General features: G+C 38.7%; 1 protein-coding gene across 3 annotated transcripts in view; it reads left to right on the forward strand.

Moving 5' to 3' along the window:
- The window catches only part of arhgap12b (Rho GTPase activating protein 12b), a 107,314-nt gene that overhangs the window by 60,167 nt on the left and 28,590 nt on the right, over nucleotides 1–18,557 (forward strand). For all 3 annotated transcript variants that reach the window (XM_063002946.1, XM_063002947.1, XM_063002948.1), the window contains exons 3-6: nucleotides 8,465–8,728; nucleotides 12,129–12,269; nucleotides 13,008–13,088; nucleotides 13,383–13,508. In XM_063002946.1, coding sequence (XP_062859016.1) covers nucleotides 8,465–8,728; nucleotides 12,129–12,269; nucleotides 13,008–13,088; nucleotides 13,383–13,508 — 612 coding nt within the window. The remainder of the gene's footprint in view (nucleotides 1–8,464; nucleotides 8,729–12,128; nucleotides 12,270–13,007; nucleotides 13,089–13,382; nucleotides 13,509–18,557) is intronic.

The following is an 18,557-nucleotide window of genomic DNA, read 5'->3' on the forward strand; positions in this document are numbered from 1 at the left end:
AGTCTGAAAAAACCTTAAAAAGAGCCTCACAGTGAAGATAAACCGGAGCAGCGTGTGTGTGTGTGTGTGAGAGAGAAATGATCTGTTCACTGTATCGCTTAAAGTGATTCACGAGTCGATTCATTTTTCGCGAAGCGTAAGTTTCTCTTCTCAGTTATCTCTCCGTGTTTACTGTTATTAATTAATGTTGTGGTTTTAAATAAACACCAACTAACACAGAACATTTTGTGTGACTCTCTTACATTAAAAAGCTTAATTAAACTGCTATTACCACAGATCTGTAACCGAGTCAGACTCGTTCCGTCTAAGCAGCTAAAAGTTTTCTGATGATCCTAAAAGTTCAGCAGATGATCCTGAACTAACGAATTTGGTAATGAATAAACTTTTGCCTCTGATTGGCTCTGTAACGTTTTCTGTTCTCATCTACAGCACAAGCAAGAACCACTTACGATTTACCAAAGTGAACCAGGAGTTTATATAACGTGCTGATAGAATCTAATCAGATGTGACCGGGTTGAATTATTTTTTAAAAGTAAATATTTCAATCAGCAAAATTACATCGTAAGAGCTTTCACGATGGTTTCTGTACGATTGTTGACGAATTTTGATGCAATGGTTGGTGCTTTGTAGCTCAAAGTCTGGATCAATCCACTGAGCTGTTAACTTAACGTGATCTTTTATATATCACACGATCGGATCGGCTACATTTAGGAAATATCGGCCGATCGCCGATAGCATATTTTGATTAAAAATCGGCCGATACCGATTCATAGCCAATCGATCGTTCCATCTCTAATAGAAACTATATTGCGCTCCACCACCTGTTTACAACCTCTCCCCTGTGTTTCCCCTCGCTGTTTCTCACATTGATTGAGAGCCGAGTTTTGATCGCAGAGCGAACATCGAGTTCCTCCCGAATCCAGCACCGACCTGTCGCCGAGCGAAAATCAGTGAAAAAAGTTGTGTAGTGGTCATAACTTGAGCTTCTGCCATGCTAAACTGATGTGCAGGTCAGATCTCGTTGCATGAAAAAACACTGGCTGGTCACGCGAAATTAAAGGGGTAACAGATTTCCGTGTACACCGTAAAAAGGGGCGTATTTAAAAGATCGATCTCGCGTTTATATGAATCGATATCGGATCGTTCAAATAAAGATCGATTCGAATCGAAAAATCGATTTTATAAACCCACCCCTAGTTAACAAGTGAGGGTATCATGAAATAATGTGAGCTGTTTATCGTACTCTGGATTAGAGAATCGTTCTCAACTGTAGCAATTTTGTAACAACTTTTTTGTTTGTGTTGGCTCTACGATTCAGGGTGGGTGTATGGGTAAGTATTGAGGGATTTCATTGTGTCTTTCAGTTTTCAAATATGTTCACAAATTACAAAAAAAATTACACAAAAAGATGCCAAAGTTTTCTGGGCCTGAGCTTATCTCAGATGGACCGAAAGTCGTGTGCTGGGGTCAAATGAGTCAAAATTTTAACTTGTTTCTGGGGACATTCTGGGGACACAAAAGGGACATTGGAGGTTCCAATAGAAGATACCAATTGGCATTTTAGATGTTTTTAGATGTTTATTTCCTTGGAAGCTCATTAGTAATTGGCCTGCCTATAATTAAGTTGGTCAGTAAAAACATTAGATTTTTTTCTTTGTATTTTGTTGGTCAGTTAAATAAAGATTTGAGGGGAATAACAAATCCCAGATTTTAGTTTTTTGATCTAGCAGTTAATGAGAAATTGAATTAATAAATGTATGATATTTCAAGTTTGGACATGCATAGTCATATAGGGTTTTTTTCTTTTTAGTATTTATAGAAAACAAAAAGTACAGTCATTTAAAATGCACACTTTGCCTATGTCTTTTAATTTAGACTGTCATTAGCTGACGGCTAACCATTACCCATAAAGCATATAGCCTCCCATCAATTTTATAATAAATGGCTGGAATGAAAGTGCAGTTCAGTGCAGATTTTTCATTTCATGCTGACTAATAATGGCAGAAAATTCTGTACACAGGAAGTTTGCTGCTGACACAAAGCTGACTTTGTCCTTGCAGTCCTTAAAAGAAACCCCGCTAATGCCGCTTGGGTAGTTAATGTAGTTAAGTATATTATATACACACTGGGTGACTGCAATTAGGGAGAAACAAAGGACGTTTTAGATGAGACTGCAGGGCAAGTGCTGACAGATTAGATATATGCAGACAGAAAATAGTGTTTCCCACAGATAGTGTATCCCATCAGGGGTCCTGTCTCTTATTTATAAATAATTGATGAATTTAAAAGAAAAGCAGGACTAATAAAAAGGGATTTGCCATCGGAATGGGCCAAACATTAAGCTTTCATGAATTTGGCATACACATCAAAGCTGTCTGCCCTAAGGGTGTAGGACGGATTCCAAAACAGAGTTGCATCCACAGAAGCGTGTGATAGCACTGAGACCCTTAACTCTCTGAAGGTTTTCTCTTTTCTTTTACTGTTCATAATCCCTATTAATGGATTCACATATGTTAAGTAGAGAAGACTTTATTTCTTAACATATAAGGTCCATCTGAAAAACCTAGTGAGCTGCATTGCTGCCCACTGCGTACCTAGAAAGGATTCTAACTGACACCATCTTTAGAAGGCAGATTGTTTAAATGTACTACTTAGACAGAGATTACACCATCAGCTGTCCCCGCATACTGCTGCAGTTTTAGCTTACTAGGCTAACAGAGTTAGCCTTAGGCCATTCAAACCAATGGACTGAGGCGACACAACTCGCTAGCATGTCCGCCAACATCTCTCACCATGTACCAAAAACTGTTACCCAATATTGCAAATAAAGGACACTTGTGCACCTTTATAATAATTAGAATAATAATGAGAATTACTCGCATTTGGAAAATAACTCCACTCGCTGCTCTGTTTCCGTTCACCATATTAGAAATCTTTTGTGAGAAAAGATGAACGCTGGGTCAGAATATTGCTCAGAATAAGACATTTTGGTACGCAGCATGTTAGATAATATAAGAATTTAGACAGCCTTCTATAGTGAGCGCACGTACGATGACAAAATGCTGTCTCTGCAGAGAGCTCACTAGGTTTTCAGACTCGAAGGGTGTGTTCGAAATCCTAGGGAGCTGCCTTGCTGTCTTACTGTCTACATAGGCAGCTGCCTCGGTAGAGAGGATTCTTATAAGTCATTGACTTATTAGGCAGATTATTCAAACGCGCTACTTAGACAGCGATTTCATCGGGTTTTTGCGTTTAGCATTTAGCATCCTGCCATTAAAACCAATGGACTGAGGTAGCACAGCATGCCAACATGTCAATATAGCATCTCCTTCAGGTACCGATAACGGTTACATTTCCTGACAAGCCCGAACTTGCAAATAAAAACACTAGGTACAAGTTTATAAGTAAAAAATCAGTAATATTTTATTTACGTTTGAAAATAACTCCATTTGTTTGTCCGCACCGTCAGCCATGTTTATTTTTTTGTGAGAGAAGAGCACCCGACCCGCAATGAATTCTGGCATTGCCTTGATCACTAAGGCAGCGTCGGATGCTCACTCGTTCTTAAGTCAAAATAACATTGAAATATTAAGATGCCTCAGTAGTGAGCATATTAAGGCATCTAGGATTTCGAACAGCCTCCTTCTCGGGAGCGCGCACAGGATGACGTAAAATGCTGCCTATGTAGAGAGCTCCTTAGCTTTTCGAACACACCCACAGTGTATATTTCCATACCTCATATCTAACAGTACTGAGATAAAGTGTGGAGTTTCTGTGTGGTTGGAGTGGTGGATTGGTTTCATCTGTGGTTGTGGGTGCCTTGCTAAGGTTAATTACATGTCAATCAGACATCGTGAGAGTGTGGTTAAACTCACTGATGTGAGAAATGGAGCTCTGTAAGCTTTATGAAGTACTACTAAATCATGAACAACCACTGGCTTTATCATCGCTTTATACAAACTGTGTGTGTGATGTGCATGACATTGACATGTCACAGATGTGCTTATGGGGTTTTGAGTGGATATGTACTCCCTGTAGTCAATTATCTGCAAATGTCGGTTAAGCTGTTTGTTATTGCAAACATGCAAACAGGAGCTGCGGAAATGAGAAGAAAATATGAAATGAGAGTGAGATATTAGCAGGAATAAGAACCCACCAAGTGTTTCACTGGCATAGACAGCCATCATTACATTTTCTTTTTATTCAGATGCCTCCTTATTTAGGGCTCTAGACAGCTGATCATTCTGCTCCGAATACCTGACCTGGCACAAATTTATGCCAGATGCCCTTCCTGACGCAACCATCCTCTTTTATCTGTGCCTGGGAACGGTATTGAGAGCACAAGTGCACCTCCAAATGGCTTTTTAAACCACGGATGCAAGTGATAGCTTAAGTGAAACACTAAGTACAAGAATTATTTAAAAAAATATATTTTTTTTTCTAGATGAAAAATAGAAAAACAAGATGTGATTACACTCGTACATTAGCAGTCTAGCTTAGCTTAGTTGCAAATAGGACAGGTGTAGCGTGGGTCAAAAGTAGGCCGACTGTATGCAGGCATATTTGAAACACAAGCTAAAATGACCCACATGCCACCTACCATATAAAGTAATTGTGCTGCAGTTTGATTTCAGAATAGAAGTGGTCCAGCTCTGAGGTCTGGTTGATAGTATGCTTTAGCTAAGCTCTCATTAAATGTGAGTTCTGGAAACCAGATCTGAGTCCATTGCTGTCATTCCACAGAAGTATGTGTAGCAGATGATAGTGTTGTATGTGTGGGCTGGTTTTGGCCCATCACTCATTTCATACACACATATTTTGGTTCTGTGTAGACGCCTGGCTAATGGTATTGCAGGGATTCAAACCCCAGATTTCAATAGTTGGCCAGTGTGTTTTAGTGCCACCCAAGCAAAGTAAACATGACTAATGACTAAATAAAGTAGCGATTTCACCCTACTTGGATGTAAAAAGCTGTTTTACAGTTACTGTAGAAATTACATTACTGACTAATAATCAAATTTCTTGCGGTCACCTGGTTTTTGTATGTGTATATGCACTTATTGGTGGCAAATGAGGGTCATACTGAAGTTTCCAAGCAGCACTCCACATGGGAGGCCAACTCTGTAAGGCAGGTCTTTACATTCTTGTCCTGTAAGAGCTGCAGTGGTCAACTTTTTATGTTCTATTGTTTCTATTTTTAAAATATCAGATAGCAACAGCAGCTCAGCTGAAAAGCAATGTAGCTCATTTCTTTATTAGACAGTATGATCACATCTGGCTGTAGAGTCTGGTGGAGAAAGAATTGAATTTTGGATCTGTTAGAATGAAGAGCTGCATAAAATGACATTACAGAGGCCTCCTATTTCATGAATGGCATGTCACAAATCATGTTGGATGATTAAGAAATGGTTTGCCATAATAGTCTGGTCTGGTTGACCTTGACAGTCCTCTGCAGAGCCCTAACCTCTGCCAACCCATTTGGGATGACCTGGAATGCTAACTGCGAGTCAGGCTTTCTTACACCTAATCTGTGTTTCTCACTAATTCTCCTAAGTGTTGTGATGTTTTCAACCTATGCTATGTCTGGGACTTGGGTGTCCACAGACCTTTAGTTATATAGGCTGTGTTGCTATATACCAGTGACCAGTGAAGAGATAAAAAAACAGAAAGATCTTTTCCCCCGTAACAGCATGGTATGTCCCTCTCCCATAATTATGTCTATATCCCATAATCCCATCAGAGCCAAGCTGTTATGCAACCAGCTCTCCAGTGGTACACATTTTGTTAGTCACCAATGCAAATGTGTTAGTGACAGAAGACACTGTGTTGTTCGAAAACACCCCCAATCCTGCGCATGCACATGGCAGAGGGTGAGGATTGGAATGTCCTTGTGTTTGCACTAATTCACGTTCCAATAAATGCATGTAGACCTCTACTGGTGACTTAAAGAAATTGCAGACATGTTCTCTTTTAAAGACTGAAAGTAGGAATTCAGTGTTTTTTTTGCTCCGGACATTTTTTCACTTTTCTGGACTGATGATCTACATTATATTGCTATGCAATCAGGAGTCAAAATAATTCCATAATTTCATAGGATAAATAAAAAAGAGAGATATTTATACCCCGAGTTTAATCAAAATTGATTGCGTGCCGCACGTTACCTTTACTAAATGTACTTTGTATGTGAATGTACTTTTAAAAGTTTTTAGGGACAACATAGTTAAACACTTAAATAGAAAAAAGGTGCAAAGTCTTAGCAAACATTCCTTTGAGTTCAGTTGGCTTAAAAATTTGCAATTAGTAAGTGTGCCACCAATCATTCCACCAAAAAGTGGAACCAGCAGAAAATTGCAAAAAAACAATAAGTGCAATGAACACACAATTAACTGCACCTAATAATATGTTTCTAACCCTAACCCAAGCACAAAATCATTTGCTAAAAAAAGAAGTTAAATAAAAACAAGTGTTAAAAAATTACATCTTAACAACAACTATTCAGCTAGTAGGGTGAAAGCGTGGCGAGGCAGAATTCACACTTCCACTTTCTGTGTGTGTATGTGTGTGGATACCAGGAGGGTCATGAAAAGAGAAGTTCAGAGAGAGCACACTGTTTCACTTAAAGTTCATTCCACCACAAACGCAACAGCAGAAGAACTATAGCCAAGCAGTGGTTTAGTTTACTATGCTCAGCTTTGAAGTCATTGACACCTTTACCAGTGAGGATGAAGAGGAAGGTGCTGTGTTTTACTGCAGCAAAGGACAAATGGTGAGAAAAGTGCTGTTAATATTGATCATAAGCAGGGATTTATTATGTTGTGAATGGCAAGTAAAGTCTAGCTGTCATAACTAATAATAATAATAATAATAATAATAGAAATATATAAACATGTTTTACCCCTTTAATACCTGTAATTGTTTAAAGAAAAAGTCAAAGCAAAGAAAATGTCTATGAACAGAAAAATGAATAATGCAAATATGTTATAGTGAAATATGAGTAAAATTATAATGAAAGGTAAAATGTGTACAAGATAAGATGTGAAATACAAGTATATAATATATAGAGTATTTTCACTAACAGTAACTTCAGAAAATGAATCAGTTTTGTCAACTGATTTGCTGATTTTCAACATTATATTAGATTATATTAGAGTACTAATAGTTTTACCTGTAAATAAAATACAAATAATCTCTTTGCCCATTTGAATAAAGATATGTTTTCTCTGACCACTTTCTTCTTCTTAACTACTTACATTAACTGTAAACTGTGAAACAAACTTACCACTAACGTTATTTATTCTTATTAGTTTGCAAATACAATAAAATAACAGGATGAGTATGTGATAATGGAATGAATATCAGTGTAGGATTATTAGTTTACCAGTTATACTGCAAAAATTATATTCTGAAACATAGAAACACAGAAAAGTCTCTTTATTGCATAAGTTGTTGCGCAAGTTATAAAAGTAACTTGTAACTGTTGTAGGTTAGTTTTGCTAATCTTGCTGCTTTCTTACTGAGGAAATGAATTTCTTTTTTTAGTGTATATGTTGCACTACCTTCCAGTAACCCCAAACTGGGTTTCTCAGTGCTGTTTGTTTAATTATTGTGTGAGAAAAGAATAATTTTGTATGAAATGCGTGATGGGTCAGAACCAGCCCACACATACAACACTATCACCTGCTATACATACTATTGTGGAATGACAGCAATGTACTCAGATCTGGTTTCCAGAACTCACATTTAATGAGAGTTTAGCTGAAGCATATTATCAACCAGACTGGGTCATTTTAGCTTGTGTTTCTGCATACAGTCAGCCTACTTTTGACCCACGCTACACCTGTCCTATTTGCAACTGAGCTAGATTAGACTGTTAATGTATGAGTGTAATCACACCATGCTTTTCATTCTTGCACTTATTGTTCCACATCTTATAATTTTTGCATACATTGGAAACCTAGTTTCATGGTTTTGTGCCACAAGACTTAAAGAAAGGGCAAATATTTTTACCAGTTTCCCTCAATTACATTACTAAATCAATATAAAATGAATAAATACATTAAAATCACCCCTCTTCATTCACAGCCAGGGACATTGTATTCTGATGACCTACTTATGAACACCCTAAACCAGCACATAACTCTGCATACAGCCATAGAAAAATTTGCCAACATTCCTGAGACTAATTAGAGCCACACATTTGGAGTCTTCCATATCACTTTGTGTCATTTAAATCACATTTATTCCACGTTTTAGTTTTTTGTTCTAAGGACATCCTTATTTAGTTACATATGTGCATATTTGTAAACCCCTTTTGTCAGTTGTAGAGTGAAGTGACTTTAAATTTGTGTCCTGATTATTCTGAATGTACATCTACTGTGATTATTAAGTATCTATACTTAGTTTTTAGCATTTATCCTCGAAAATAAGCTAATCATAAATTCTTGAACCCCTCTGTGTCCCTCAGACGTTGTCACCCACTGGCCATGGTCGTTCAGAATCTCCAGTCTACACCAACCTACGAGAGCTGAAGATCTCCCAGTCCTCTCTACCTCCTGTCCCCTCATCCTCTCCCCTGCATGTAGCAGGAGACTGGGAGACGCATAAGGACCTGAGCGGAAGACATTTCTATTACAACCGCAGCACTCAGGAGAGGACGTGGAAGCCACCGCGCTCACGAGACAACACCGGGGGCAGCCGAGGAGACGCGTCTAACACCACTGACATGGAGGTAAGAGCATACATTAACGGAAATCCATACCTTTAGAGCTTGGCCTTCAAAATATTCTGCATATAGAGGTAATACGTGTTACTGTTATCAAAATAGAACCAGCTAAGCGAAGGGTCAGGTTTGAGGACCTTGAGGACAGTGAGTGAGTGTATCGGGCTTCTTGACCAGAAAAAGCACTAGGATCTACACATCAATCATCTCAGTGGGCACACAAGGGCTAGCTCAGAGGTTAAGGTGCTAGATTAGTCGTGCCACTGGATGCCACTGTTGGGGCCCTCAGCAAGGTCCTTAAACCTCAGTTCCTTGGACTGTTTTTGACACAATTGGATATGAATATGAGACATTTGAATATAGAGACATTAGTAAATGCAATTTAGTTTCCACTCAGGTACTTAGTAAAGAGGTGAAGCTTTAGTCGTATTTTGAAGACGCCAGGAGAGTTAGCTGTTCACAGTGCTCTTAATTAGGGCTTTTCAAACTTTTTTTTCAAGCGAGCCACATTTTGTCCATGATTTTTTTTATGCGACCCAGGCAACACAAACAATGCATCTTACTCGCTCTGCTCTGTACAGTCTGGTCCCACTGTGGTTTACAAGATGTACATGAACGCCCCCCTTGTGGAGGCTTTTTATTACAAGTTCATGTACCTGTTAAAATTTGTTTATTTCATTATTGTTTTTTTCTTGTGACCCACCTTAGGGTCGCGACCCAGGGCTTGAAAAACCCTGCTCTAAGATATGTCAGGGCCGGCCCGTTTTTGACTTTGTAGGCAAGCTCCGTTGTTTAAAATTGTATGCAGGTAGCTATGGGAAGCCTGTAAACAGAAACTGGAGCAACAGGTTGATATGGCTCTGCTAGAGTAGATTGAAAAACAGGTGTGCATTTTTAATCAGTTGCAGAAGTCTGACGCTGGACATGGAAAGATCCGCTAGAAGGGAGCTTCTGTAGTCCAGCCTCGAAATGACAAGTGACTGGACTCAAATCTAAGTGGTTTGATGTGTTAGAGGAAGAACAGGCATGATCGGTCAGGTTAAGTCGAGAAGAATAGCTGGCTATCCAGAACAGTGTCAAGGTTTTGTATATTTTTGTACAGATGGTTTGAAATGACCTGGATCTTGGAATGGGCACATATCTCCAGGAATATATCAGCTCAGGCTTACTGGGTTTAAGTTTTAGATGATGAGCTGACTTCCATAACAAGATAACTGCCAGGCATGCTGGGATGCGATACTTAGGTGTCTCAGGAAGGAATGTCAGGATAAGCTGAGTATTATCAGCATTGGAATGCAAATGCTTGGATGTGACTTCACCAAAAGAGCAGGTGCTATATGGAAAAGATTTGAAGCCTCAACATGCCAGTTGGTTGGAAAGGTAGGTTGCACTCTACCTAGGGATGAAATGCTGCCTTTATGTCAGAGACAGTTCTGATGTTTGCATCAAGCCAAGTAAGCGTAAGCAGAGTTGGAAAGGCGGAATTGAAAATGACCAGCGTTACAAGCAAACAACTTACTGTTGTGCATGACACCACTAATTATACTTACACAAGAACTGAATTCATACAGAACTGGACCGATTTTACCATTGAACTGATTGTTAGGAATAATGCGCGGACTCTAAGCACAGCATGGCGTCATTGTTGCGTCAGTCATACAATGACGATACTGTATAGAAATGTATCAGTGTTGTCGTGGGCACTGTTTTATCACCCACCCTCATTGTCCATTTAGTCTGTCAATGTGATTCAATTGTGTGTGTGTGTGTGTGTGTGTGTGTGTGTGTGTGTGTGTGTGTGTGTGTGTGTGTGTGTGTGTGTGTGTGTGTGTGTGTGTGTGTGTGTGTGTGTGTGTGTGTGTGTGTGTGTGTGTGTGTGTGTGTGTGTGTGTGTGTGTGTGTGTGTGTGTGTTAACTAGGCCAGGGTTAAAGTAGGTCTCTATATTTAAACATCATATGCCCTGCTGATATTTGAGATTCACCTAATTGTCACTGACCTAGCTTCAGAAGAGAAGCAGATGAACATCTTTTGCAGTGGAAACATGACAGTACAGCTTGTTACGAAAAGATTTGAACGGACACAAGTTTTAGTGCTTAAATATTGTGTTTTAATAGTTTTGACATCAGGAGTTTGTTTCGGATAACAAAAAAGTGTAAAAATGTGTTAGGGTTTTTGTCCTGCAAAAGACTGCAATTAGTTTAGCCTGGTTTGCATTTGTTATAGTCAAGTGCTTGTCATATTATGGTAGTAGAGTTTTTATAGAGTATAAATATTTACAAGATATAAATGATTTAAAAGATTTTTGTTTTTAGTCGAGATGCAGGTGGAACTAATTATGATTTATTGCTTCAAACACACTCACCTTGAGTCTTGATTGTATCGTCACTGGTCATTTTATGCACTTTGTGCATATACAATTGCTGACTGTAGCCCATTTGTTGCTCTGTACACCTTGTCAGCCTCTTCCTTTAATCAAAAGATGCCACGTATATAGCCGTAATCGTGCTGAAGTGGCAATAAATCCCAGCTATCATCATCATCATCCTTTAATCAAAAAAGATCCCTGTAGAACCCCTTATGACAATATATTATTTGGGTGATAGACCATTCTCGGTGTATTATGTGCATCAGTGTCATACTGTTTATTCTTACATGCCTCTTTATTATGAACTCGTTAACTTTTGTCAGTGAACACTTTCTGATCATATGATGCTTTGGCATTTTATTTTTAATTGGAGCACTATTGTCCTCCCAGCATCGACACTGAAGTCTTTAAAAATCCCAATAATACTGAACCTACTACACTAATACCTGGTGTGGTATACATTATTACAATTTAAGTGTCATTGCAATGCTGAGAATGAGCCATAATCCAAGTGACATCTGGTTATAGGTGGTCTTATGGGATCCCTTTCCATTAATGGGTAGGGTATAGAGGGGTGACAAGGTGCACAGAGTAACAGATGAATTACAGTCTCTGATCATCCATAAAATACACCTAGTGAAATATACCAAGAGTGCATCTATGTATATTGTAGGTTTAGCTCATAAAATTGTTATGAATGTACGTTCAGGACAGGTGTTTCCAATAAAGTGCTCGGTGAGTGTATGCTAGGACCAGAAGTTCTAATTGCTGCTTTGAGGAATGCTTTTAAAATTAAAATACTGCATTATATTTTAAAAAACAGCTCATAAGGGTTGTAAAGCTAATTAAGCTAAACCAAGCACTAAGTGCATGTAATTGATTAATTCATATTCATATTAGTGGTTTTACTGGCATTAAAACTGGTTTATTTAACCAGGAACTTAAGTTAGAAACACTAACATTTGTAACATCTGTTTGTGTGGCAGGGTTAAACTACACTTTAAAATAATGTAATTGTCTTTCTCTTTTTTTCCTCTTTTTAGCCTCTGTCCTCTGAAGAGAACTGCCCGAGCACACACTCGAGTCAGTCAGACAGTCAGTATGGATCGCCCCCCAGAGGCTGGTCTGAGGAACTGGATGAACACGGCCATACACTTTATGTGTGTGAATACAACAATGAGAAGGTGCAAGTTTATTCCTAATAATCTAGCATTCTGTGTAATGTTTATGGATCAGTTAAGCTCTTGTCCAGCTCTGGTTATTTTGAATCACTTACTGCAGTAATATACACTATATGGACAAAAGTATTGAGATTCCTACACATTACACTTAAATGAGGTTTTATATCATCCCATTTCAAATCCATAGGCCGAGTTGACCCCCTTCCCCCCTGCAGGTATAATAGCTTCCACTTCTGGGAAGGTTTTTTAACAAGATTTTGGAACTAAGAGGCCTAGGCCAACCCCTGAAAAACAACATCATAGCAATATCCCTCCTTCCCCAAACTTTTGTCCACAGACTGCCAGATAGAAAATTGTGTCACTCCACAGAACACGATTCCACTGTTCCAGAGTCCAGTGGCGGCTTTACACCATATCATCCGACACACTGTATATTAGTAGGGGGAAAGAACTGGATCAGTTGTTTTGTTTTGTTGTTCTTTCCCTTGGTAATTATTTACATATGTATAAGAAATGAAAATGTGTTTTTCATGTAGCTCTCCTGTTTTGACATATATAAAAATTACCTACCCTTCCTGCCGTGAATATAACCATTATGTAAGCATGGCGTTAAACATCTAATTAAATAGATACATAAATAAAGATTGTTAAACAATTAGACTTTTGCCACATTGCTCACCCGTACCACTGGTGTTCAGTTTCTCTGACTGCGTACTACTGTCTCTCTTCTGTGTGTTGTAGTGGATAAAGCATGTGGATGAACAAGGCAGGCCGTACTACTACAGCGTAGATGGATCCCGCTCTGAGTGGGAGCTTCCTAAGGTAAGAAAAGTCGCAATCACCTTCTGTCTACCAAGTAACCAAAGAGCTTATAGGCATAGGTATAGACCCCTAATCTTAATATACTATGCAGTTATGTTTCTGTGCTTTTTACTTTTCACATACTGTGACTGTTGATGCAGACACAATTCTCTTCTTTTTTGCTCAACTGTTTTTCTTTTTTTGTTGTGCTAAAATGCTTCTTATTTGTTTCATTCTATCCTTATTTTATTACCTTTTGATGCTTTCTTGTGCTTTCTTTGTTGTTCATTATTTATACATTTTTTCTTACTATAGTACAGTCTTCCTTCTCCAAACTCCATTGACATTCCTAAAAGTCGCAGTTTGGAAAGAAAGCTGCCCGAACCTATTGTTCTGACGAAGTGGAGATACAGTACATGTGTTCTAGACCTCAGCGAGAAGGTATGGATGCATGAATTGGTTTTAATAAATATTTAATAAAATTAAAAAATATACAGTGGGGGAAATAAGTATTTGATCCCCTGCTGATTTTGTAAGTACCCCCTTACAAAGACTTGAACAGTCTATAATTTTTATGGAAGGTTTATTTTAACAGAGAGAGACAGAGTATCAACAAAAAATCCAGAAAAAAAACATTAAATAAAAGTTATAAATTAATTTGTATTTAATTAAGGGAAATAAGTATTTGATCCCCTACCAACCAGCAAGAATTCTGACCCCCACAGACCGGTTATGTGCCCATGAGGCACACAAATTAGTCCTGTCCCTGTATAAAAGACTCCTGTCACAGAATCAGTTTCTTCCGTTCAAATCTCTCGACCACCATGGGCAAGACCAAAGAGCTATCAAAGGATGTCAGGGACAAGATTGTAGACCTGCACAAGGCTGGAATGGGCTACAAGACCATCAGCAAGAAGCTTGAAGAAATACAAGATCACAGTCAATCACCCTCACTCTGGAGCTCCATGCAAGATCTCACCTGGTGGGGTAAGAATGATTCTGAGAAAGGTGAGGGTCAGTCCAGAATTACACGGGAGGAGCTTGTCAATGATCTCAAGGGAGCTGGGAGCAGAGAAATGCTGGATATGACCCCAAGAACACCATCCCCACCGGGCATTTCTTTGCCTCCAAACACGGCGAGTGGAGTTGATGCCAAAGAGCTCAATTTTGGTCTCATCTGACCATATCACATTCTCCCAAGCTTTCTCTGAATCATTCAGGTGTTCATTGGCAAACTTCAGACGGGCCTGTACATGAGCCTTCTTGAGCAAAGGGACTTTGCGGGCACTGCAGGATCTCAATCCATTACGGCGAAGTGTGTTACTAATGGTTTTCTTGGTGACTGTGCTCCCAGCTCCCTTGAGATCATTGACAAGCTCCTCCCGTGTAATTCTGGACTGACCTCACCTTTCTCAGAATCATTCTTACCCCACCAGGTGAGATCTTGCATGGAGCTCCAGAGTGAGGGTGATTGACTGTGATCTTGTATTTCTTCCATTTTCGAATGATTGCACCAACAGTGGTCTCTTTCTCACCAAGCTTCTTGCTGATGGTCTTGTAGCCCATTCCAGCCTTGTGCAGGTCTACAATCTTGTCCCTGACGTCCTTTGAAAGCTCTTTGGTCTTGCCCATGGTGGTCGAGAGATTTGAATGGAAGAAACTGACTCTGTGACAGGAGTCTTTTATACAGGGACAGGACTAATTTGTGTGCCTCATGGGCACATAACCGGTCTGTGGGGGTCAGAATTCTTGCTGGTTGGTAGGGGATCAAATACTTATTTCCCTTAATTAAATACAAATTAATTTATAACTTTTATTTAATGTTTTTTTTCTGGATTTTTTGTTGATATTCTGTCTCTCTCTGTTAAAATAAACCTTCCATAAAAATTATAGACTGTTCAAGTCTTTGTAAGGGGGTAAACTTACAAAATCAGCAGGGGATCAAATACTTATTTCCCCCACTGTATATTAAAGTGTGTCATATATGAGTTAAAGCTTGGGTAGTTGTGTGAAGTCAGTAAAGAATAGTAGTAAATAGTAGTGACTGTAAAAAAAACACTGATTGTGACTGTTTTGACCAGCTCACTCGTTATCAGCTCTGAGATTTGAGGATGTGAAATCATTAGGGATGTTGTTACTCTTCCTAGGAGTGGGTGACCTGTTAAGATTGTGCACAAATGCACAATGCTATATTTAGGGGGAACAAAAAACAATGTACACCAGCCTCTCATCCCAGCTGCGAAGCATGCTGGAGGGAGCATCATGTTTTGAGGCTGCTTTGCTGCCTCAGGTCCTGGATGACTTGCAATCATTGAGACATTTACAGGAAAATGTAAGGGCAGCAGTCCATGACCTTAAGCGGAAGAGATGTTGAGTGATGCAACAAATCAATAAACCAAAGCACACAGAAGATCTATTAACGATCAACTCAATTAACCAAGTCTTCCTTCCTTCCTGACCTTAATCCTATGAAGATGCTGGGGCATGACCTGTAGAGGGCTATGCATGCAATATTGATGAACTGAAACACATTTTTAGAGACTAATGGTCGAAAATTCATCCTCATAGTTGTGCTAACCTTATTTGTAGCTGCAGGAAATGTTAGTTGGAGGTGATTGCTGTTATATTCAAGGTTGACTTACTCTTTCTCCCTGTACTGTAGATGCTTACTTAATGTTCTCGATAGACGAAGTGAACAGTACAACCACTTGTGTGTTATAGTGTAGTCAATAGGGTTTGTCTATAATAGTCACTTAGATAACAATCAGACCACATTTCTAGTAATCAATACAGAAATCCAGATCATGCTAAAGGGTTCACTCACTTTTTTATTTCAGCTTTATTTTGCCTTTCGTTTAAATAGATTAATTTTTACTACTGTAATGTTTCCACCCACCTTTAAACCAAAATTCATTACAGCTTTCTCCAGACTTAATCTGGTTAGAGAAAGCAAGATTAAGTCTGGAAACTTTTGAGATAAGGACATCATTTTTTCTCTTTATTATAATAATCATTACATATTGCTGTTAAACAGTAAAATTCAGTTACATTAAATACAGCATTATATACTGTACATTTTTTTCCAGCAGTCACTAAGAAATAGGCGCTTCACCTTGGGACACCTCTCCAAGGCGTTTGGCCTTTCCTATTTCAGATGTCAAGTTAGTGCCCGTCCCATTTCCCCTTTTCTTGAGCTCTGACCAATCAGCCGTTTTCCTCAGTTAAACTTCTTTTAGGAAAATCACACAATTACAATAAAGGATCACATTTTGTTCTGATTTTAGCAGCTTGATACACGCTTTGGCGTCTGTGTGTTTGTCTTTGCATTGCGAAAGTACTTGTTTTGTTTAATATACTTTCAGTGCATGTATCCACTTTTCAAGTGACATTTTAATTAGTACTTATTAATATAAACAAAAATGTACTTAAGAGCATAAATGTTTAAGGGAATAAAAGGGAAAATGGTGACAACACAAATGAACAACATTAGTACACTTTGTTGCTACATTTGTGCTATGTACAGCTTTAAAACCACTAAGAAACAATTAGCCTCTTTTAGTGTTGTGGTATTGACTTTTTCCTCTTGGCAGATTTTCTTTAATTCCCCAAAGTCCCTCTGAAATTCTTCACTCAGGATTCTTTTGCCAGGATTTATTTCACAAGATTGGCAGCCATTCAAGCATTGTAACCTTTTAGACTTTAGTTATTTATTATTTAGTCTCTTTTGCCCTGAACTCCATACCTTACTGTGAGTTCTGTTTTTGTTTCTGATTTGTACAAATGCTTGTCTACAAATTGCAGATATGTGTCTCTCTGTATTTCTTTTTATTTCGGAGTGTGGAAGAAGTGATTGCTCTGCTGTTGATTGTTAAAGTTGTAAAAGTTGTAAAAAAGCATGGCGTTCTTGTCTGGGGATGAGTTGTGGTTCCATTAGCGTTCCACCTGCAGATTATTAAATTAGCTGAACTGTTAGGAATGTTTAAGGTGTTTGCTATCTGTGGCTCTGGAACTTCTTCCATTTTAGTTTTTCTTTGTTTGGTCCTTGAGAAGCCCTTCTCAATGCCAGTGATAAATAAGGCCAGGTACAATTTAAACAAGAGCATTTCATTGTATGGTTAATATGTAAAACTTTGTGTCAATGTAAACTTGACATATACAGTGTAAATTTGGCATTTTTTAAAAAAATTTGCATAACAATTTGAGTAAAATTACATGAATTCTAGAAAGTCCCTCTTAAGCTGTAATGACCATGCACTCAAACTAGCATAGACTCCACAAGTTTGTGCAAAATCTGATGATCCATGTTATCACAGCATGATTTACGAATATTTTAAAGAGAATCCTGTGATTTAAATAAATGTCTGACTTCAAGTTCCCATATAAAAAAAAGCTTAATGGGGTTTAAGTCAGGTGACTATGAAGAAAGATACATGACAGTTAGGATTCCTTGATCTACTTCGGTCCTTAAATAGTTGTTTCAAAGCTTTTAGGTTTGAGATTTGTAATGAAAAACATATTAAATTCAATAAAAAATGACTTACGCACCCAGGTGGCACAACGGGAACTCCTTGGTTCGAAACTCGGCATTGCCACTGGTCGGCTGGGCGCCATCTAGCGGGCATAATTGGCAGTGCCTGCAGCAGACACGTTTCTGCTAGGGCGGAGTGAACGGACTACGTGGGTGGGGTCTTCAAACGCTGTGTAAGGACCTTGATTAGCAGATAAAGAGGAGCCTGTGCAGAGTGTGTGAGTGAAAAAGGGTTCCACCAAGGGCTGCGCGTGAGTCGGAGGAGGCGTGAGCAACAATATACCCACTTCGACTGCAATCAGGGATCCCCCAGCAGCGGAAGACAAATTGACTACGCTAAATTGGGAGAAAATGGGAGAAAATGCATAAATAAAATAGAAAAAAAACTTTTGAGACTTTTGGCCTCCACTGTATACATTTTTATTAGACTGTGTGAGTACTTTATAATTAATTGTATTAAATATTTAAACATGTTTTATGCTGATGAAACATATACAATGTTAAAAGACATTATATGTGTCTATTTGAAGTGGATACATGCACTGGAAGTAATTAAATCACACATGATAGTAATGAAATACCCGTCACCGTTTGTGCGCATGTGAGAGTTTGTTGCTTGACTAAAATTGAATTATGTAAATCTAACCTAATCTAACCACTAACCTCTGTTGTTTCCTGAAGGTGTTTCAGAGTTGCTTAAATGTATGTGAAAACATGCAACTGGTAAAGTGAGTGTTGAACAGCAACACCAAGGTTCAACCACATCCCCAACCACATCCCCAACCACATCCCCAACCACATCCCCAGCCACATTCTATAAGGAATTTGGCATGTCCTCCTATATCTGTGTGGGTTTCTGTCAGGTACTCTGGTTTTCTCCCACCTCCAAAACATGCAGGAGGTTTATTGGCTACTAAATTCTCGTTAACCCTAGGAGTGAGCAAGTACATTCATTTGAGTCT

Source organism: Trichomycterus rosablanca, chromosome 10 (genome assembly GCF_030014385.1).
Source record: "Trichomycterus rosablanca isolate fTriRos1 chromosome 10, fTriRos1.hap1, whole genome shotgun sequence".
NCBI classification, from domain to species: domain Eukaryota; kingdom Metazoa; phylum Chordata; class Actinopteri; order Siluriformes; family Trichomycteridae; genus Trichomycterus; species Trichomycterus rosablanca.